The 23523-nt window shown below is 39.0% G+C and overlaps 1 protein-coding gene across 3 annotated transcripts in view; it reads right to left on the bottom strand.

Annotated features, from left to right (window-relative positions):
* Positions 1-23523, bottom strand: part of POU2F1 (POU class 2 homeobox 1) — a 166121-nt gene that overhangs the window by 37562 nt on the left and 105036 nt on the right. For all 3 annotated transcript variants that reach the window (XM_040636160.1, XM_040636161.1, XM_008695587.2), the window contains one exon: positions 4015-4115. In XM_040636160.1, coding sequence (XP_040492094.1) covers positions 4015-4115 — 101 coding nt within the window. The remainder of the gene's footprint in view (positions 1-4014; positions 4116-23523) is intronic.

The raw sequence follows: 23523 nt of genomic DNA, 5'->3' as shown, positions 1-23523 counted from the left end.
TCCAAATTTTCATGTACATACCAGAGTAAAAACCTTACATATATATACACCTACACAGTCAAGTCCTTAAAAGGTTTATAGTCATAACTCAAAACTGCTGGCTGAAATAAAGAATCGGTCCTATAAATCACACATGAAGTGTTATAATATTTATTTAATACATTTCATGCATTCAGAAAGTTAAAACCATGATTTTTTACAGTAAGGATCATTATTTGACAACTGTGTTAACTATAACTGATTCTGGCAACTGTCATCAATGGACGCTCTAATGGGTGAAATCTGAGGAATAACATGATAATTACATAGTCTCAACTATCTCTCCATAGATATTTACTAATTACAAAAGGTAAAGTCACCAGCAGTGACACACGTGCCTTCTGGTATGATCTACTAAGAATGCACCATTGCTTACGTTGTGTTCTTCCCCAAACCCAAACTGAGCAACACTGTACAAAATAACTAGTTTGTATTCTTCAAAAATGTCAATGTCCTGAAAACAAAGAAAGACTACGTTGGGAGAAAAAGAATATAAACTAGGGTAGAATAAATGGAAGCCTCCATTAGAATGGCAGCAGTCTGCATAAAAAGTAGTTAACACTGGGGCGCCTGGGTGGCACAGCGGTTAAGCGTCTGCCTTCGGCTCAGGGCGTGATCCTGGCATTATGGGATCGAGCCCCACATCAGGCTCCTCCGCTATGAGCCTGCTTCTTCCTCTCCCACTCCCCCTGCTTGTGTTCCCTCTCTCGCTGGCTGTCTCTATCTCTGTCGAATAAATAAATAAAATCTTTAAAAAAAAAAAAAAAAGAAAGAAAGTAGTTAACACGAGAGCCATTGCCTGCAATGGCTGTACCACATAGGATCCTGGCAACTGAATGGCTATAGAGAAAAAAGTCATGAATCATTCCAGGGTTCAAATCTGAGAGACTGGAAAAAGGCAGTGCCATTGACAGGAAGCCAATAAGTTCCATTTTGGATATATCACATAGTATCAAGGTTTCCTAAATTAAATATAAGTGTTGATACGGAGCTCAGGATAGAGCTCAGAGCTAAAATGAACAGACTGCTGCCCTTTATTTAAAACTAATAATCCTGTTAGTAGATACAGCTCTCAGAAACAAACCTAGACATTTACAGAGAAGGTACTTTAGATGCAGTGTAATCAAGGGAGGATTATCTGAAAAGATAATATGTTTAAGACCCAAAGGCGAAGAATTTAGTCCAAGAGCCAGAGGAAAGAGTTTTGGGTACAAAGATTTAAAGGAGATAGGGGCGCCTGGGTGGCGCAGTCGTTAAGCGTCTGCCTTCGGCTCAGGGCGTGATCCTGGCGTTCTGGGATCGAGCCCCACATCAGGCTCTTCCGCTATGAGCCTGCTTCTTCCTCTCCCACTCCCCCTGCTTGTGTTCCCTCTCTCGCTGGCTGTTTCTCTGTCAAATAAATAAATAAAATCTTTAAAAAAAAATAAAAAATAAAAAAAATAAAGGAGATAAAGCTTCTGTGTGATTTTATTTAAATCATGTTGTTTCTGGGTGGAAGTTTGTTGAGCAACAGGACAGTTACAGGTCTTAAAGTATCTCCTCATGGATTATTTGCTAATTTACAAAGAGGAAGAAAGATACCTTTATAGTGGACAAATCTGAAACACTACCTTAATCAAATGATAAAATTTAATACCACAATAATGGGACAACGTGATACCACAGACCTTCTAATGCATTCCTGTCAAAAACTTGGATCCAATCATGAGGGAAAAATTAAAAAAACTCAAATTGAGGGATCTTCTATAAAACAGCTGGTTTCTACTCTTCAAAAATGTCAATATCATGAAAGATGAAGACAGACTGAGGAATTGTTACAGAACGTAGAAGCCTAAATAGACATGAAAACTAAATGCAAGGTGTGGACTGGACTGTAGATCAGAAAACACTTAAATATGGACTGAACATTAGATAATAATATTGCATTGATGTTAAATTTCTGGAATTTGATGTTAATATTATAGTTGTATAAAAGAATGCTGTTTCTAGGGAAAATGTGATGAAGTATTTAGAAGTAGAAGGTCATAGTGCCTGCAACTTACTCTAAAATGATTTTGAAAAAAATATATATATACATTTTTTATACGCGTGTTTGTACACACACACACACACACACAGAGCAAAGACAGTAAACAGTAATAGTTGGTGAGTCCAAGTGAAGGACTTTCAGTTGAAAACTGTTCTATAGTTATAACTTTTCTAAAGATTTGGAAATTTTCAAAATAGAAAGTTGAAAATAGAAAGTGAGAGCATCCTTTTACCACTTCATTTAGCTACCTCCCAACATCTTTCAAAACTTAGCTCAAAAGTCATCCTCTCTATGATCAATGTCTTAAATTGTATAGGTTAAGCTAATTATGTCGACCTCTCTATTCTCATACAACTTTACCATTCATTTATTCAGTAAATCATTACTGAACATCTATTATATTTTGGGCTCTTTGGAAAATGCTAGGATAAAGATAAATAAGAAAAGGTTCCCATCTTCACGGAACTTACAGGGTGACAGACCTAAAATCATCTACTTTGTGTATGTGTACGCACACTTATAATTATGGTAAGGAAAAGGTCAGAGTGTGAACCTGGTCAATAAGAGGGCTAGAAATAGAAGGTAAGTGTCACATTTATGTTAATTATGTGTCTAATCAGACGGTGAGCAAGTCTGACGGGACTGACATCTTGATGGAGAATTCAGTGATGTCAAGATTTCATATCAAATTCTATGATTTAAAGTCCTTTGGTTTGGGGGATATTGAAGGTTCAGTGATTTTGGTAATCAGTAGCTGGAGGCCTTGGAGCTGATGCCAGAGTTGTACTCTTCTTGGAATTCGGATCCAATGGAGAAAAGACTGCATATCATATGTGCCTTTGGGGATTTTTTAATACGTTTTGACCGTCACAAGTTTAAGCCAGATAGAGGCTTAATATGTACTACATACATTGGCTACCAAAAATGGTATTCCTCTAAGAAACCAGAAAACTTGTTGGAGGCTAAAAATGTTTTTATTTTTTAATTTTTAATTTATTTTTAAAAGATTATTTATTTATTTATTTATTTATTTATTCATTCATTTATTTATTTATTTGAGAGAGAGAGAGCACAGAGGGAAAGGGAGAAGCAGACTCCCGCTGAGCAGGGAGCCTGATGTGGGGCTCGATCCCAGGACGCTGAGATCATGACCTGAGCTGAACGCAGATGCTTAACTGACTAAGCCACCCAGCCACCCCTACAAATGTTTTTAGAAGAAAATCGACATGAAAATAACATTTTTGGTTTTCTACAATATATTCTTAAATTATTTTAGATGCCAAATCATCTTAATATTTTATCTAGAAGTTTCATATTGAAGTTTCTCTACTTTCAAAAACACAAGCAAAGCTACGCACCTGAGCAAAAGTGTGTCAAGCAGGGCTTTATTCCAGCAGAAGACGTTAATTGCCGCCTGCATACTATCCCTTTGAATTTGTAAATAAATGGGCTTTAGAGGACTTCTAAAATTGCACCTGTTTCAAGTGCAGGGGCTTCTTTTATATAAAGCTCAGGTAGTCTAAAAATATACTTTTATGAGCTCAGAAGACACATGAAGACACATTTTATGAAGACATATTCTGAACTGAGAGCCTTACACGGTAGGTCTCAGGCAATGGTGGCTACATCCTTTTGGATGACTCTGTAATTTACTAATCTTTAGTGAGCCATCACAGACCCACAGTGACAAAAACAGTAACCCAGTTGTTATGTACATTCCATTCATAACAAAGAATTCTTTTTTTCACAAAGCTGTGAGGTCAATAGCTATACAGTCAATTAAATTATGATGCCAGACTAACCATTCAAAAGGACACAATCAGATGTGATTAGCACTAGGCTTTAATCAATTTAAAAAGTCCCCCACACTGAAATAACTTCCCCAGGCCTTAACATTCCACGCTTCCAGTTTTTGCCCTCCCTTACGGTTGGGCAGAGCATTCTACCTGATGGAGATGTCCAAGGAAAGCCTGGGCCTGAGCTGTTGAGATTGCTCCTCCAACGGGCACAGGCTGCTTCTGGAAGTCCAGACCATTGGTTTGTGTGCCTAGAAAGTGAACAAAGCACGTAACTATTAAAAACAAACTCAACTGAAATAAAGCACTAGACTTCAGCCACGAGCATTTTTCATATATCTATTATGTATACGCACTTTCCTAAGTACCTCCTGGATGAGAAGGGATTTAAAAGAAAGATAAAATACAGTAAAATGTTTTCTCTTCTAGAGGGAGGACTGTAGGACAAGTAAATGAACATAAAGCTTAAGAAACAAACAAAAATATAAATAATGAATTCTAATCATAAGACAGTGATGCAGTGATTGGGCTCAGAATAAGCATGGCACTTACGGGCATTAAGGAGGAGGTTATTATCACTACTACTGTTGTAAACAATGGTACAGACTTCCAAGGAGGGACTGAACCTCTCTTCTGGTCTCCCTTTCTCAATATTTGGCATGGGAAGAAGAAATTCCCTGGTGACTTTGCAAGAGGATTTATTCTTTTTTTTTTTTTTTAAGATTTTATTTATTTATTTGACAGAGATAGAGACAGCCAGCAAGAGAGGGAACACAAGCAGGGGGAGTGGGAGAGGAAGAAGCAGGCTCACAGTGGAGGAGCCTGATGTGGGGCTCGATCCCGGAACACCGGGATCACGCCCTGAGCTGAAGGCAGACGCTTAACCGCTGTGCCACCCAGGCGCCCCAAGAGGATTTATTCTTAACTTATACTTTCAATACATGACAATCTGATGGCAAAAACAATCATTTACATGATCAACAAAACAGTTTTACTAATTGCTTTAATCTCAAAGTATAGATTGCTGCATATATCTAATTAGCAAGAGCTCTGCTATAATGATAATCTTCTGAATGTTATGCCTGTGTGTTTTAATCACTTATGCAATCTGATGCTAGAACAGGACTAATTTATGGAAAGACATACCATCCTAATATTCAGAAATATTTTTAAAGGATATAATACATTGTTTTCAAACTATATAATATCCAGATATTATTTAGAAATTACCAGAATTCCTTGAACTCAAAAAAAATGTAACAGACTACAGTAACCTGCAAGGAACTGGCACGTGACTGTGGTATGGAACTTCCATTTCCTGCCACTCAAACAACCCATCTGCCCGTCCTTACTCCTGTGTGTGCACACACACAGCACACCAGTCAGGACAGGATACGCCAGAACTTTAAGGCAGTATTTCTAAATGGCTACTGACTTCTGCCATTATATATCCTAACTAACTTCTAGCAAATGTATCATTTTAATAAGAACAATGAGGTAGATCACATGACTCAAAAGAACTACGTAAGGTTTTCTTGAGATGAATACAAAAGGAGTGTCTACACATTTCACCTACTTAAAACCTCCCAGTGATTGTTGTTTTATGGTTTTTTCCTAGCTTCCCATGAATAGAAAATGAAAGAACTATCTAGACATACACAGTTAATGAAATTAAAAGGGCATACACTTGTGTCAAGTAGTGAGAAACTAGTAGGAAATAAAAGTTAAATTAGGGTCACTTTCATAGCTCACATACAGAAATTTCATTATTTTAAAGTTACGCATTTTGTCATTAGCTGCTGTATCTATTTCTATGCAGAAAATCATTACTTGGGATGATTTTAAGATTGTGCACCATTAGAGAATTATGTTCAATATGTATTACATAAATCCACAAGGCTGAAAGAAGATGAGGTTTAAAAATAGAGACAAGCACTTAGAGATTAACACATCACCAGTATAGGAAATCTTTCAGAACCAACTATTTCACTCTCATGGAGACCATGAAAATTCTACACAGTGGTTCCACTTTCAAGTTGCCACAAAAATGATATACCCCTTGTAAATCACAGACCACATATGACAAGGTTGACTGATTTCTATCCCTGGTAAAGAGCCTACTACAGCGGCCTACAGGTAATACTATTTAAGTGCCCTGGCTCTACCGTCTTGGGTGGATGCATTAAGGCATGGTACCCAAAGCTAGTGAAGTAAAAGAACATTCCTGGACAATAATTCAGATAAATAGAGATGGAAGATGCAACAGCAGGTCTTTTTTTAAGTAAAATTCTGAGGCTCCATGAGGACGACGTAAGGGATGGAAGAAAGTAAATATCACATAGAAATCATTCTTGTAAACCATAAAGAACTAAATTGGGCTAAAAGAAAAGGAGAGGGGAACAGACAGACAGACAGACAAACGCACATCTGACTTGAGTATGAAGACAGTACTGGGAGTGCAAGAGCCAAGACAAGGACAAGGCCCCCTGATTCTGTGTAATTATTCACAGAGAAGTGATAGTTGAAATTTGGAGTAAAAATGTCAATCAAAGAGTAGATATAGAGAAAAGAAGCCTGAAGATAAGAGGGCACCTACATTAGGAGCTGTAAAAACACAGAGAACCAGAGAGGAAGCAGTTAGAAAACAGAAGGGGAAAAATCCCTCAGGACCAGTGTACTTCAGGACCCAGGCAAAAGAAAGCTACAAGGATGGGGTAGTTTACTAATGTCGAGTGGTACAGAACAGGATCAAACAATGAAAAAGAAATTAATCCAAAGAGAATAGATGAAAGGTAGTAATAAAGGTAAGGCCAAAACTTAATGAAACAGGAAAAAAAACACATAATGGAAATAACAACTTGGTTCTTTCAAAATAATCATATAGCTTACAAACTTCCAGTAAGATTGAAGAAAAAAATAAAAGAGAAGGAGCAAATAATTTAAGGATAACAGAAAGAAGGACATAATCAAAAAATGCTGCAGATACTAAAAAGAGGATACCATGAACCAATATAAAATATATGCCAATAAAATTAAAACTTAGAAATGGATTACTCTCTAGAAAACATAACTTATCAAGACTGACTCAAGAAGAAATAGAAAATCCCAACGGTCCTACAGTATTTGAAGAAATTTAATTTGTAAGGAAGAATCTTCCCAAAAGGAAAAATGGAAACCTAGACAATTTTACACTGCTTGCTTCCAGAAATCCAAGGGACAAATAATTCCAATCTTATGAAACTTTTCCAGAGTACGGGGTAAAAAGGCAAACAATCCCTAACTCATTTTATGAGGTCAGCATAACCTCACTACCAAAACCTGACAAAGATGAGTACAAAAAAGAAAAAAAACTACATGCCAGTTTTACTCAAAAACATACATAAAAATATCCTAAATAGTACTAGCAAAAATAATCTAATAAGGTAAAATATTATGACTACCATGGATTTATCTCAGGAATGCAAGGTTTGTTTGGGGTTAAAAAAAAATCAATGTGATTCATCACATTCATTAAAGGGGAGAAATCATATAATTGACTCAAAGGAAGAAGAAAATCCTTAGGCAAAATTCAACATCCACTTACGATAAAAATTCTAGGTATAGGAACAGAAAGAAACTTCCTTAACGTGATAAAGAATAACATTAAAAGGGGCGCCTGGGTGGCACAGCGGTTAAGCGTCTGCCTTCGGCTCAGGGCGTGATCCCGGCGTTCTGGGATCGAGCCTCACATCAGGCTCTTCCGCTATGAGTCTGCTTCTTCCTCTCCCACTCCCCCTGCTTGTGTTCCCTCTCTCGCTGGCTGTCTCTATCTCTGTCGAATGAATAAATAAAATAAAATAAATCTTAAAAAAAAAAAAAGAACATTAAAAGCATTTCCTTTAAGATTAAGAACAAGATAAGGATGCCAGGTACTGGAAGGCTCAAGCAACAAACAAGGCAAGAAAAGACAATTCATCAGCTGGAAAAAGAAACAAAACTTTCTTTTCAGATGATCTGTTAATATATAGAGAGTATCCTAAGGAATCTAATGATCTAGTTCTAGAATAAAAGAGTTTAATAAGTGGACCTAATCAGTATGGACATAAGATGTTGGAACTAGAATTCAGAAGAACAACGATAAAGATACAAGCTGGGCTCGAAAAAAGCATAGAAGACACTAGAGAATCCCTTTCTGGAGAAATAAAAGAACTAAAATCTAAGTTGAAATAAAAAAAGATATTAATGAGATGCAATAAAAATGGAGGCTCTAACTGCTAGGATAAATGAGGCAAAAAAGAATTAGTGACATAGACGACCAAACGATGGAGAATAAAGAAGCTGAGAAAAAGATAAATAACTACTGGACCATGAGGGGAGTATTTGGGAGATAAGTGATACCATAAAGTGAAACAATATTAGAATAATTGGGATCCCAGAAGAAGAGGAAAGAGAGAGAGAGAGAGAGAAGAAGAAGGTATACTGGAGCAAATTATAGCAGAGAACTTCCCTGGGAAAGGAAACAGACATCAAAATCCAGGAGGCAGAGAGAACCCCTCCCTTCCCCTTCAAAATCAATAAAAATAGGTCAACACCCCAACACGTAATAGGGAAACTTACAAATCTCAGAGACAAAGAGAAAATCCTGAAAGCAGCTTGGGACAAGAGATCTGTAACCTACAAGGGTAGAAACACTAGACTGGCAGCAGACCTATCCACAGAGACCTGGCAGGCCAGAAAGAACTGGCATGATATATTCAGGGTACTAAACAAGAAAAATATGCAGCCAAGAATACTTTATCCAGCTAGGCTGTCACTGAAAATAGAAGGAGTGATAAAAATGTTCCAGGACAAACAGAAGCTAAAAGAATTTGCAATCACCAAACCAGACCTACAAGAAATATTAAAAGGGGAGAGCAAAGAGAGAGCCCAAAAGTAACATAGACTAGAAAGAAACAGAGACAATATACAGTAACAGTCACTTTAAAAGTAATACAATGGCACTAAATTCATATCTTTCAATAGTTACTCTGAATGTAAATGGGCTAAATGCCCCAATCAAAAGACACAGGGTATCAGATTGGATAAAAAAGCAAGACCCATCAATATGCTGTCTGCAAGACTCATTTTAGTCTTGATTTAAAGTGAGGGGATGGAAAACCATTTATCATGCTAATGGACATCAAAAGAAAGCTGGGGTGGCAATCCCTATATCAGACAAACTAGATTTTAAACCAAAGACTGTAATAAGAGATGAGGAAGGACACTATATCATAGTTAAAGGGTCTATCCAACAAGAAGATCTAACAATTGTAAACATTTATGCCCCTAACATGGGAGCAGCCAATTATGTAAGTTAATAACAAAATTAAAGAAACACATCAATAATAATACAATTAATAGTAGGAGACTTTAACACCCCCCTCATTGCAATGGACAGATCATCTAAACAGAAGGTTAACAAGGAAATAAGGGCTTTGAATGACACACTGGACAAGATGGACTTCACAGATATATTCAGAACATTCCAATCTAAAACAACAGAATACACATTCTTCTCCAGTGTACATGGAACATCCTCCAGAAAAGATCACATACTGGGTCACAAATCAGGTCTCAACCAGTACCAAAAGACTGGGATCATTCCCTGCATATTTTTGGACCACAATGCTTTTAAGCTGGAACTCAATCACAAGCAGAAATTTGGAAAGAACTCAAATACACGGAGGCTAAAGAGCATACTACCAAAGAATGAATGGGTCAACTAAGCAATCAAAGACGAATTTAAAAAATTCATGTAAAGAAATGAAAATGAAAACACAACTATTGAAAATCTTTGGGATGCAGCAAAGGCAGTCATAAGAGGGAAGTATATAGCAATACAACCCTTTCTCAAGAAACAAGAAAGATCGCAAATACACAATCTAACCTTACACCTAAAGGAGCTGGAGAAAGAACGGCAAATAAAACTTAAACCCAGCAGGAGAAGAGAAATAATAAAGATCAGAGCAGAAATCAATGAAATAGAAACCAAAGAACAGTAGAACAGATCAACAAAACTAGGAGCTAGTTCTTTCAAAGAATTAATAAGATTGATAAACCCCTGGCCAGACTTATCAAAAAGAAAAGAGAAAGGACCCAAATGAATAAAATCATGAATGAAAGAGGAGAGATCACAACCAACAATGAAGAAATACAAACAATTAAAAGAACACATTATGAGCAACTATATGCCAACAAATTAGGCAACTGGGAAGAAATGGATGCATTCCTAGAGACGTATAAACTACCAAAACTGAACCAGGAACAAAAAGGAAACCTGAACAGACCCATAACCAGCAAGGAAACTGAAGCAGTAATAAAAAAAAGTCTCCCAACAAACAAGAGCCCAGGGCCAGATGGCTTCCCAGGGGAATTCTACAAAACATTTAAACAAGAATTAATACCTATTCTTCTGAAGCTGTTTCAAAAAACAGAAATGGAAGGAAAACTTCCAAACTCTATTATAAGGCCAGAATTACCTTGATCTCAAAATCAGGCAAAGACCCCACCAAAAAGGAGAATTACAGACCACTATCCCTGATGAACATGGGTGCCAAAATTCTCACCAAAACATTAGCCAGTAGGATCCAACAGTACATTGAAAGGATTATTCACCACGACCAAGTGGTATGTATTCCTGGGCTGCAAGGGTGGTTCAATATCCACAAATCAATCAATGTGATACACTACATAAATAAAACAAAGGATAAGAACCATATGATCCTCTCAATAGATGCAGAAAAAGCATTGACAAAGTACAGTATCCTTTCTTGATTAAAACTCTTCACAGTGTGGGGATAGAGGGAACAAACCTCAGTATGATAAAAGCCATCTACAAAAAAACCACAGCGAACATCATTCTCAATGGGGAAAAACTGAGAGCTTTTTCCTTAAGGTCGGGGACACAAGCAGGGATGTCCACTATCACCACTGCTATTCAACACAGTACTAGAGGTCCTAGCCTCAGCAATCAGACAACAAAAAGAAATAAAAGGCATCAGAATTGCCAAAGAAGAAGTAAAACTCTTTGCAAATGACATGATACTCTATGTGGAAAACCCAAAAGACTCCACCCCAGGGATGCCCGGGTGGCTCAGTTGGTTAAGCATCTGCCATCGGCTCAGGTCATGATCCCAGGGTCCTGGGATTGCATCCTGCATCGGGTTTCCTTGCTCAGCGGGGAGCCTGCTTCTCCCTCTGCCTTCCCTCCCCTTGTTTGTGCTCTCTTTCCCCCTCTCTCTGACAAATAAGCAAGCCTTTAAAAAAAAGACTCCACCCCAAAATTGCTAGAACTCCTATAGGAATTCAGCAAAGTGGCAGGATATAAAATCAATGCACAGAAATCAGTTGCATTTCTACACACAGACAATGAGACAGAAGAAATAGAAATTAAGGAATCAATCCCATTTACAATTACACCAAAAAATGTAAGATACCGAGTAGAATAAACCTAACCAAAGAGACAAAGGATCTGTACTCTGAAAACTATTGAACACTTATGAAAGAAATTGAGAAAGACATAAAGAAATGGAAAAACATTCCATGCTCATGGATTGGAAGAACAAATATTGTTAAAATGTCTATGCTATGTAGAGCAATCTACACATTCAATGTAATCTCTATCAAAATACCATCAACATTTTTCACAGAGCTGGAGCAAACAATCCTAAAATTTGTATGGAACCAGAAAAGACCCCAAATAGCCAAAGGAATGTTGAAAAAGAAAACTAAAACTGGTGGCATCATAATGCCAGACTTCAAGCTCTATTACAAGGCTGTAATCACCACGACAGTATATTAATGGCATAAAAACAGGCACATAGATCAATGGAACAGAATAGAGAACCGAAAAATGGACCCCTAACTCTATGGTCAACTAATCTTTGACAAAGCAGGAAAGAATATCCAATGGAAAAAGGACAGTCTCTTCAATAAATGGTGCTGGGAAAATTGGGCAGCCACATGCAGAAGAATGAAACGACCATTTCCTTACACCATACACAAAAATAGACTAAAAATGAATGAAAAGACCTGTGAGACAGGAATCCACCAAAATCCTAGAGGAGAACGCAGGCAGCAACCTCTTCGACCTGGGCTGCAGCAACTTCTTGCTGGACATATCTCCAAAGGCAAGGGAAACAAAGGAAAAACAAACTATTGGGACTTCATCAAGATAAAAAGCTTTTTGCACAGCAAAGGAGACGGTCGACAAGACCAAAAAAACAACCGACAGAATGGGAGAAGATATTGGTAAATGACATATCAGATAAAGGGCTTGTATCCAAAATCTATAAAGAACTTACCAAACTCAACACCCAAAGAATAAATAATCCAATCAAGAAATGGGCAGAAGACATGAACAGACATTTCTCCAAAGAATATGTAGAAATGGCCAACAGACACATGAAAAAATGCTTACCATCACTTGGCATCAGGGAAATACAAATCAAAACCACAATGAGATACCACCTCACACCAGTCAGAATGGCTAAAATTAACAAGTCAGGAAATGACAGATGCTGGCAAGGATGCAGAGAAAGAGGAACCTTCCTACACTGTTGGTGGGAATGTAAGTTGGTGCAGCCACTCTGGAAAACAGTGTAGAGGTTCCTCAGAAAGTTGAAAATAGATATACTCCACGACCCAGCAATTACACTCCTGGGTATTTACTCCAAAGATACAAATGTAGTGATCCAATGGGGCACCTACACCCCAGTGTTTATAGCAGCAATGTTCATAATAGCCAAACTATGGAGAGAGCCAGATGTCCACTGACAGATGAATGGATAAAAAAGATGTGGTGTATATATCCAATGGAATATTACACAGCCATAAAAAATGAAACCTTGCCATTTGCAATGACGTGGCTGGAACTAGACCAGACGGTATTATGCTAAGCGAAATAAGTCAATCAGAGAAAGACAATTACCATATGATCTCACTGATATGTGGAATTTAAGAAACAAAACAGGATCATAGGGGAGGAGAAGAAAAAATAAAATAAGACAAAACCAGAGAGGGAGATAAACCATAAGAGAGTCTTAATCATAGGAAACAAACTGAGGGTTGCTGGAGGGGAGGGGGATTGAGGGACAGAGTAACTGGGTGATGGACATTAAGGAGGGCATGTGATGTAATGAGCACTGGGTATTATATAAGACTGATGAATCACAGACCTGTACCTCTGAAACCAATGAGTTTAATAAGGTTACAGCACACAAAATCTATTTTAAAATTGCTTTTATACACCAAATATAAACATTATAAAAACAAATAAAAACTATAGCAAGTCCTGGGGCGCCTGGGTGGCACAGCGGTTAAGCGTCTGCCTTCGGCTCAGGGCGTGATCCCGGCGTTGTGGGATTGAGCCCCACATCAGGCTCCTCCGCTATGAGCCTGCTTCTTCCTCTCCCACTCCCCCTGCTTGTGTTCCCTCTCTCCCTGGCTGTCTCTATCTCTGTCAAATAAATAAATAAAAAATCTTAAAAAAAAAAAAACTATAGCAAGTCCTAATCAGTAGAAAACTATAAAACCTTATTTAAAAATTATAAAAAAGACATCAATAAATGCTCATTTACTGGAAGACTCAGCATTGTAAAGATATTAATCAGTTCTTTCCAAACTGATCTATGGATTCAAAGCAATTTCGTATCAAAATCTCAATAAGTTATTTTCTTTCTCTTTTTCCATCCTTTCTTTCTCAAGGTTGGGATGTGTGTTTAATTGACAGGTTAATTCTAAAATTATTTATTTTAAAGTTTTTTTCCCCCCAGTAATCTCTGTGCCCAACATGGGGCTTGAACTCATGATCCCAAGATCAACAGTCACATGCTCTTCCAACTCAGCCAGGTAGATGCGCTATGATTCTAAACATTAACTAGAAGGGCAAAGGGTCAAAATGCTTTAAAAAAAAAATGAGTTGAGGGACCTGTACTGTCAAGATATTATGAGTTATCAGAGCAACAATAATTAGAACAGTGTAGTATTAGTACAGTGACAAACAGACCAGAGGCGAGTCTGGAAGCCACACATATCTTTAGACACTCGCAACATGATAGGTAGTACTGCACATCAGTGAGGAAAGGATGGAGTTTTCAATAAAAGAATAACTGGGTAACCATTTGGGAAAAAAACGAAATTAGATCAATTCATACCATATAAAAGAAAGAGAGGAAGGAAGGGAGGGAGGGAGGGAGGGAGGAAGGAAGGAAGGAAGGAAGGAAAAGAGGAAGGGAGGGAGCGACCTAGGGTGGCTAGGAGGGAGGAAGGAAGGAAAGTTTCAGAAGGATTAAAGGCCTAAATGTAAAGTACAAAATTATTACATTTTCAGAAGACAAACTAAGTGTACATCATTATAACCTTGGGAAAAGGATTTCTTTATCAAGACCCCAAAAATGAAAAGATGTAAGTTTAACTACTTCAAAATTAAAAGCTTTGTTCATCAAAGTGCTACATGAAGAGAATGAAAAGGAGAAAATATTTGTAATACATACAAGCAACAAAGGGTTACTCTTCAGAACACACAGAGAATTCCTTGAATCAATTAAAAAAGTCAAACCAATAGAAAAAAACAAATGAACAGGAATTCCACAAAAGAAGAAACATAAATGGTGCACAAACACTAGAAAAGATGTTCAGCGCCCTTAGAAACTTGGGAAATGCAAACGAAAATCCCAACACAATACCATTTTACAGCCACTAAATTGGCTAAAATTACAAGTTGGTTATATCAAGTTTTGGCCAGACTGTGAAATTCTTACCTGCTGTTGGTAGCGCTATCAACGAGTACAAATGCTTTGGAAAACTGGCTGGCAGTACTGAGTAACACTGGAGTAAGTGCAGGAATTATACTACTAAGAAAACTCTGGAGACTTTCATGCATATGCATAAGAGATAAGCACAAAATTACTTTACAGCAATAATGCCTGTAATAACAAAAGCCTAAAAATAACCCAAATGTCCCTCAATAATAGAATGGATAGAGACCTTGCGACATATTCATATACTGGGTATTACATCCAGTGAACGTGAACCACGAACACACGCACTCACTTGGGTGAGTCTCAAGAACATAACGCTGAACAAGAGAAACCAGTCAGAACACAGCAGGATTCGATTTCTATCACGGCGACAGATGAATCTAAGCATTAATCGAGGACAGTAAATATACAGATGAAAAAAATTAGAAAGAAAAGCAATGTGACCATTAATACTGAATTTAGGATGACTGTTACACCTCCGTGGCGGAAGAAGGGACGATGACCAGGGTGGACCAACAGTGGCCTCCTGGGACATGGTAACATTCTGTTTCATAGAGTGGTAGACACAGGAGTACTTAAACCACACATACGTGGGTACATACAGGTTTCTAAGATTCCTACATTGACAGTAAGACAATAAAACATCCACAATGACAAAACAGTTATAGTAAAATTTCAAGGACACGTCCGGATGGCAAAGGAGCAAAGGAAAAAGCAGGTGGTAATGAAGCCACAGTAGTGGGCGACGCTCCTTCCTCAAGTGTGGCAGTGGCGGGAGTGAGACAGGATGGCTGTTGAAAGCTGTACAGACTGCGGTGGGGTGAGGGTCTGCGGGCCGATAAACGCACGCGTACCTCAAGACTGCGAGGGAAGAGTCTACAGGAAGGGATACACTGAACATGTAAGAACAAGATGGGCTGAAAAGATGGGGCAGGAACTTGAAAGAAATGAGAAGACACAGAATTAAGAGTGCAAAGTGGAGGATCATAATAATGGAAAAGGATATTTTTAAAATGCAAATGAAAAGGAGAGGATGGGTGAAAGAAAAATATATAAAGCAGAGGGAGGTGGTGGGCTCAAATCAGACAGTACAATTTTCTCAGTAACCAAAAGGTAGTCGTTTTCAGAAAACAAAAACAGCAAGACAGAAAGAAAGTAGAAGGGTTCTGGACGAGGGGGAACAGTTTGCTCATTTAGGCTATTCCCACTGTTATTTCTCCATAAATGAGAATGGAGATCTATACCCTCCAAACTCTAATGTTGAAATGTATAAATGGGACAGGAAGCCCAACATACTAGGGAGGGAAGGACAGAAATAGGAGGAGAAAAATGGGTGGAGGAAGGAGGAGACAGAGAGAAAACTAAGGTGACACCTCACGACAGGACCCAAATGCAGATGCCCTCCGCCATCCTCTCTGGGTCTCAAAGTCCCAGGTATTGCTCAACATGCAGCCTGGAATCTACCCTCTTTAAGGGCCAATCTAACTAGAAATAATCTTTCCCAAATCTTTTTTTTTTGGGGGCGGTGAGGTTCAGAGGGAGAGGAAGAGAGAGAATCCTAAGCAGGCTCCAAGCCCAGCTCAGAGCCTGACGCAGGGCTCCATCTCATGACCCCTGAGATCATGACCTGAGCTGAAATCAAGAGTGGAACGCACAACCAACGGAGCCATGCAGGCATGCCAATCTTTCCCAAATCTTAATGCCTATCCAGCCTAGTTTTTCTTAAGTAAGGACACTTAACCCTTACTTAAGAGTTAACATTAGTATTTTTCAAACAGATAGACCCTTTAAGGCCAGAAATTAAAACGTAAAGTAGTATCTTTTCAGAAATCTCTTCAGGATACAGCTATGTCCAAAGGAAACCATATTTTAAAAAGGAAAAAAAAATCCCTTTCTTCTACTGTCAGTGGCCTCGGATTCTTTCGCTAAGCACACAGGAACAGATTTGTTACCGTGGTGCTCACACCAAGTACTCAGAATCGCTCACATCACCAAACAGAATTAAATCAGAGTCACAATGTTGGTTACAGAGAATTGAGATTTCTGGAATCCCCGAAAATATTTGTAAATATTCCCGGATTTCAAAGGAGGATCAAAAATTATTTACTCTGAGTGGAGACCTAAACCCTGAATATATAAAAGGACAAGGCACCCTTTTTCTTCTCAGATCTGTTAGGACCCTACTTGTAAGGAGAGAGGGTCATAAGCAGCTGCTTACCCCCACCCAGTGAAGAATACTGGGACAAGGGAAAAGCCAATTAAATACACTACACCTGTGCTGAAGCTACATGGCTTCCAAGAACAGCTGGTGTCATTGGCTAATTAAACTGGGAACTTAATCTAATCTGCGGTGCATGTGATCTCCTCTTATAAATCTGGTCCATCTCAAACTCTATACTACCTTTATTATTTTTCATCTCTTCTGATAGTGACTACTTTGGAATGCTGTTCCCTAAATGATTAACTCCTTAACAAACACGGTTGTCCATCTGTCCATCTTTACAACTGGAAAGAAATCTGTCCTTTCAAATGAACAGTTTTACCTTTCTAGGGAACACCTTCTGATAAACCTATTGTTATGACTATATACATGAAATTTATGACTGAATCATCGCCCACTTGACCTGAGACTATTCTTTCTGCTTATGTGCATTTTCTGCTCTTATATAATCATATACGCAACAACAAAAGAGAACCGAGAATATATAACATAGAGAAAGATCCTGCTCTAAGAATAAATGCTACAGTCAACGTTTACTGTGCACTGCTGTGCCAAGTGCTAAGACTATATAAAGAAGAAAACGACACAGTCCTTGCTCCTAAGTAGCCCTCAGGCCTATTAATTCACTCGTTAAAGAAAAACTCACTGAGTATCTACGTGGCAGACACCGTTCTAGATGCAAGAGATAGAACAGGAAAGAAGAGAGATAGAAACCATGTCTTCATAGACCTTACATTTTAGCGTGGGGAAAGAGTCAATAAGAATGAAAAGATACAATTAGATAGAAATAAGTGCTGTGAGAAAGTAAAGAGGAAAAAGGGATGGGGAGTCTAGTGGGGGTGCAGAGGTAACAACTGTGGTTCCAGGTTCATCAAAAGGTACCCACAACACGGCAAGGGCAACAGCAGATATTCACACACTGGGACCGGGACACATAAAGGGGCCCTTACAGAAGAAGGGAAAAGATGATGCCAGGGAAAACTTCTTGGAGGCAACATTTTGGCTGAATCTTAAGAGGATGAGATGGAATTAACAGGAAGTGGCTATTTGAAGAAGGAAAACGGCAAGCGTTTCTCTACCAGAACTAGAAGACATAATAATGCAAGTTTAACATTCAGGAATCCAAACGAACAATTTTAGATATTCTATTAGGTCCTCGGTTTACAAAGGTAAACAAGTCATACTCCCATACCGAAAGTTGCTCACAGTTAACTATGGGTGACAGACAAAAACATAAATAATTATAATGTGAAAGACAAGCACAATAAAGTTACCTACAAAAAGACGGCGGAAGGTAGAACACAAACAGGAATAAAGTACAGTCACCATCCTCAAACAAAGAAGGCAGAAGATGGTACTTGCTCAAAGAAAGGTACAGAGTGCTCTGAGAGTTCTAGCATGGCTAAGAAGGCGAGATTAGGATTTAAGGGCAGTCTGGGGTTACAGGGTGAGGCCTGAACCGCCAAGGTATGAAAAGGGAAAATTTAATGGTTCAGACACAAACACGGTTTATTACTAGCCACTGCTCATCTCAATACTACAAGACATTCTGACCATAATATAGAGGGAGACGCACAAAGACACGACCGGAAAAAAGTGCAGAGTTGCTACTTTTGAAGTACATTATTAAATAATAAATAAAAGTAGATTATTCAACCCATTAGGATACCTATTAACAGGGAAAAAAAGGGGAAATAAGTGTTGGCAGGAACGTGGAGAAATTGGAATCCTTGTACATTGGCTCTGGAAATGTAGCAGGGTTCAGCTGCTGCGGCAATGAGTTTGGTGGTTTTTTAAGAAGTTAAACATAGAATTACTGTATGACCCCTCCATTTCACTGCTAGGAATACACCCAAAAGAAGTGAAAACAGGTACTCAAACAAATCCTTGGACACGAATGTTCACAGCAGCACTACTCACAACAGCCAAAAAGCAGAAACAACCCAAATGTCCGCCAACAGATCACTGGATAGACGAACTGTGGTACGCACGTGCAACGGAGTATTACTCAGCCCATAAAAGGGATGAAGCATTATACAAACTACAACAGGGATGAACCTCGGAAACATTATGCCAAGGGAAGGAAGCTGGACACAAACAAGGTCACACAGCCTATGACTCCATTTGTAGGAAACACCCAGAATAGGTAAATCCATAGAGACAGGGGCTGCGGGGAGAGGAAAACGGAGGGCGACTGCTTAATGAGTCAAGGTTTCCTTGTGGGTTGATGGAAACATTTCAGAGCTAGACAGAGGCGGTGGCTGCCCGAACTATCAATGTCCTATATGCCACCGAACTGTTCACCTTAAATGGTTAATTTTATATTATATACATTTCACCCCAATTAAACAAAAACAAAAAGAAATCTGCAGCTCAGGACAAATCTGACAGTACAAATCTTACTGCCCTATGGGTTTGCCTGCCTCTAACACCCAGCCTCACCGGCCCAACTGGCTACTTAAATTATGCTACAGACCAAGTAATGTGAGAGCCACCCCTGGTGGAATTTGTCAGTAAACTTAAGGCAGTCAAAGTGAAATTCACCAATAATAGCTTAAACTTCAGATGCCCTACGAGGAAATAATAACAGTCTATGCCTGTTTCTACATTACCATAACAAGCAAGCACAAATTCTAAACGAAGTTTACAGAAAGTCATATAACTGTGGGACATAACTAACATAAAAAAACAGCTAAAAGATCTTCAAGGAAAACTTAGCTTATGTTCATTTGTGTGTGTGTGTGTGTGTGTGTGTGTGTGTAGGTGGTTTCTTCCTAATAAAATGGGAAGGATCTGGGATAATGGAAAGCCAGAAAGAAAACCACTTACGGCTATAGAGAAGTTCTATGTCCCTACAAAAGCAAGAAGCATAATCAGAAACGATTCCATAGACCGTCTACAGGGTGGGGGACTATTATGTATCTACTAAAAATTTCCACTGCTGTTACACTGTATATTCTTCATTTCCTAAGCAATGATATGCTTTTTTTAAAATTGTTTTTATATATCACCTTGTAGGCGACTGCACATTAGTGACGTGCGACAAGATTTCCATAAACGGTTAGTCTGTCGAATTGTTACACAGTCTATCTGGATGAAAGGTATTACTGAAACAGACTTTACTCTTAACTGTAGAAAAATGAATAACTTATGACCTACCAGCTATTCACACCAAGTCTTTTTCAAATAACTTAAACATGTCACCTAAAGGCTCTATTTTGAGGACCAAGAAAACCAGAAATAAAGTCCTTTCTCTAAAATTGTACTATCATGCTAACAGTTTTGTTGACCAAAGAAAAATTTACCAAAGATTTACTCTGCTCCATCTCTCTCCTGCCTCCTAACCTAGTCACACGTTTCTCACTCACCTTCACCTTTAAGATGTGAGTAGTTTCCTGCCTTCAGAAACACAAAGTGCCTGAGAAGCTGCAGTGAAACCTCTGGTCCTCTGATTTTACCTAGTGTCAAGCTTCCTCGCTTGCTATCAATCCTTCTTATATTGTCTATTTGTCTGGATGTGTTCCCAGATCTCATCGTACTTTGTTCCCTGGTCTCATCTTCCCAGTATCACAAGGACGTCCCCAATTGCCTCTGAGCCTGACCCTATCTAGAGTGTTCTTACCTTCCCTTCTACCTACAAACTTATCTATAGTCACTATTCTATCTTTAACTCCTTCACTCTCCCATTTCTCTACCTTAATATGGAGGGGAGGGGACCTTCTTCTATTCTAAGCTACTTCCGTCTACCAGTGCTCAGAAACCTAATGCTTCTATTCTCCTTGGGAACATGGATTCCTGAATTACACACCCTTTCTGTACCACTCCCTCCTACTGGTTCCTCTCCTTCACATACAAACATACTTGACCTCCTCTCTTATTCTTTCCTTCCCTTTATTTAATATATAGTCACTATCATCATCATCATATTCAGAATAAATACTACCAATTACTGAGAACTTACTGAGTCATACATCTACTTGCTTTCAATGTATACATCACTTTTATGCAATGATTTATTATCTATCTCCATTTTACAGCTAAGAAAATTGGGGCACAGAAAGAAATAATTTGCCCGAAGTACCGTAACTGGTAAGTGAAGGAACCAGGGATCTGAATCCCGATGGTTCGGTTCCAGGGCCTGAGCTCTTAACCAACATCCTCTACAGCCTCTCCCAGTTTCTGTAACAAGAGCTGCCTACGTTTACCATTCCCTTTCCTCAATCATTCACTTCTCTATGCGCAGCAATTTCTTTCTCTCCCACTTACCTAAAACCATTTAAAAGCCCCCGAGTAACTATTAACTGTCAAATACAGAGGTCACAACTTAAGCTTCCTATGTCTTGACCTCTCTGCGGGACCCAACTACCCCGGATACTAACTCCATGAATGTCACCATCTGGTTCACTTCTCATCTCCATGGTTGCTCTTTAGTCTACTTAAGCACCGTCCAGTGGAAATTTCTGTAATGCTGGAACGGTTACATATATGGGCAACCCAATATGGTAGCCTCTAACCACACGTGGCTAAGCACTAGAAGTGTGGCCATTTAATTTTAATGTTAACAGCCACAAACAGCCTGTGGCCAGCCTCCCGGATGGTGCAGGGCTCCTTCATGGCCTCTCTGCCTCTGCCAGCCCTTTCAGTGTTGTGGAAGAGGTCTGTCCTTGGCTCTTTTCCCGGCTTATTGCACTCTCTTCCCAGTGGCACCTCCCTGCTAAATATTTCCACTCCTATATAAGCAGCCAGGTTTCTCTCCTCAGGAACACAGCTCTGTCTTCCATCGCTCACTTCTTCACCTACAGGCACCACAAGGCACCTCCAAATGCCACATTTTCAGAACTTACTGGATCACTCATTGTCACGTCTACCTGCAGGTCAGGCAGTCCCTGCTCAGAGAATGGCACTCCATCTGTCCCGGTCTCAAGCCAAATATAGGCACTCACTTTAGATGACTGTCTTCCCTTGTTTGTTTACTCCCTTCTCAATCTCCAGTCCTCTTCCCACAAATGCTCATTAAATCTGACCCCTGGTTTCCACTGCCACTGCTCTAAGCCAGAGTACCATATAATGGATCTAATTAAAAGAGTAATGAGTTTAGTTCTTTTGCTTCAAGTAAAATGTAAAGTATAACATGGCTAGAAAATTCTTTTACACTTGGGGGAAAAAAAAACACACAAAAAAATTAACATGACAGAAAACAAAACTGCCCTCTAAGGGAAAAAGGAGAAAATTATAGGGGGCGCCTGGGTGGCGCAGTCGTTAAGCATCTGCCTTCAGCTCAGGGCGTGATCCCAGCGTTCTGGGATCGAGTCCCACATCAGGCTCTTCTGCTGGGAGCCTGCTTCTTCCTCTCCCACTCCCCCTGCTTGTGTTCCCTCTCTCGCTGGCTGTCTCTGTCAAATAAATAAATAAAATCTTAAAAAAGAAAAAAAAGGAGAAAATTATAGATAATCTCACAACCTGTACCTAAAGTGGCCTTTTAAGCAATAAATCCTCCTTTAGTAATGTTCCAAATTTCTGTCAGTAATGAATAAAAATGAAATAGATACTACTTTTAAAATCCTATATTTGTTATTGAATTACTCCTGGCAAAAGGATCACGCACTCCTTCATTCATTTAATAAAAATATAATCTCTTATTTTTTTTAAGATTTTATTATTTGAGAGAGAGAGAGCGCACAAGCCAGGGGAAGGGCGGAGAAGCAGACTCCCCCACAGAGCCCAAAGCACAATGCGGGCCTCAATCCCAGGACTCTGGAATCATGACCTGAGTCAAAGGCAAACGCTCAACTGGCCTGAACCACCCAGGTGCCCTAAAAATATAATCTTAATTGAAATGCCACTTAGTATTCTCACAGGTTCAGTAATTATAGATCCCAGCCGCATACACCTAAAAAACAAAACAAAACAAAACAAAACGCATATGCACCAATGGGGCAGGGGCAGGGCCAGGGCAAGTTTCTCAACACGTAGTTGTCAGAATCTTTTAGAAGCGGTATCTTGTAACTGATACCTATCAAACCAAAAATTAGAGGGAGATCCAGCTTTCCTACAGGCATTTGCTTTTTGCTTCTAGACTACCAAGAACACAGTATATCCTCCACTGTGCTCCCGAGGCTCTCTATAAGTGCTCCAGCCAGTTTCACCGACCCATGGAACTACCCTCTATTTAAAACTCCAGTACCTCCAAAGAGGAACTCCAAGAAAAATCAGTATTGATATTTCCATCCTCAGGCTTACATAAAAGCACTTTGGCCAGTACAGAATGTAGTTTACACAGTAGAACATGTAATAAATTTAAAATGATAATAATGAAATCAATAAGATTAGAAATGGCCCTTGGATAAACGTAAGTTCAAAGGGAAAACAGCCCTTCAGAGTCTGAAATCTGCGATTGCTCTGCTGTTTTGATGAGAACTTTATGTGAGGCCTGTTCCTCAGTGAATTTCTGATTCTTCTCAGAAACACTGTATTTTATCTGGAAATGTTTTCCAAAACTAGTGCTGGCTGGTTCAAGACTTCAAGATTCTTCAATTACCATGAAGAATAGCAGGTACGGCCACTGGTGCCCTGGTCTTTCAGGATCCTTTCTCTTTATCTTGGAGAAAAAGATGTCTGCTCAAGCTCCCTTACTAATATAATCTGCTAAAATCAGCCAGA

This window comes from Ursus maritimus, unplaced genomic scaffold, assembly GCF_017311325.1.
Source record: "Ursus maritimus isolate PB19 unplaced genomic scaffold, ASM1731132v1 scaffold_2, whole genome shotgun sequence".
Classification (NCBI taxonomy): Eukaryota; Metazoa; Chordata; class Mammalia; order Carnivora; family Ursidae; genus Ursus; species Ursus maritimus.
The sequence above is the reverse complement of the archived record's forward strand: the minus strand, read 5'-3'. Positions and strand labels throughout refer to the sequence as shown.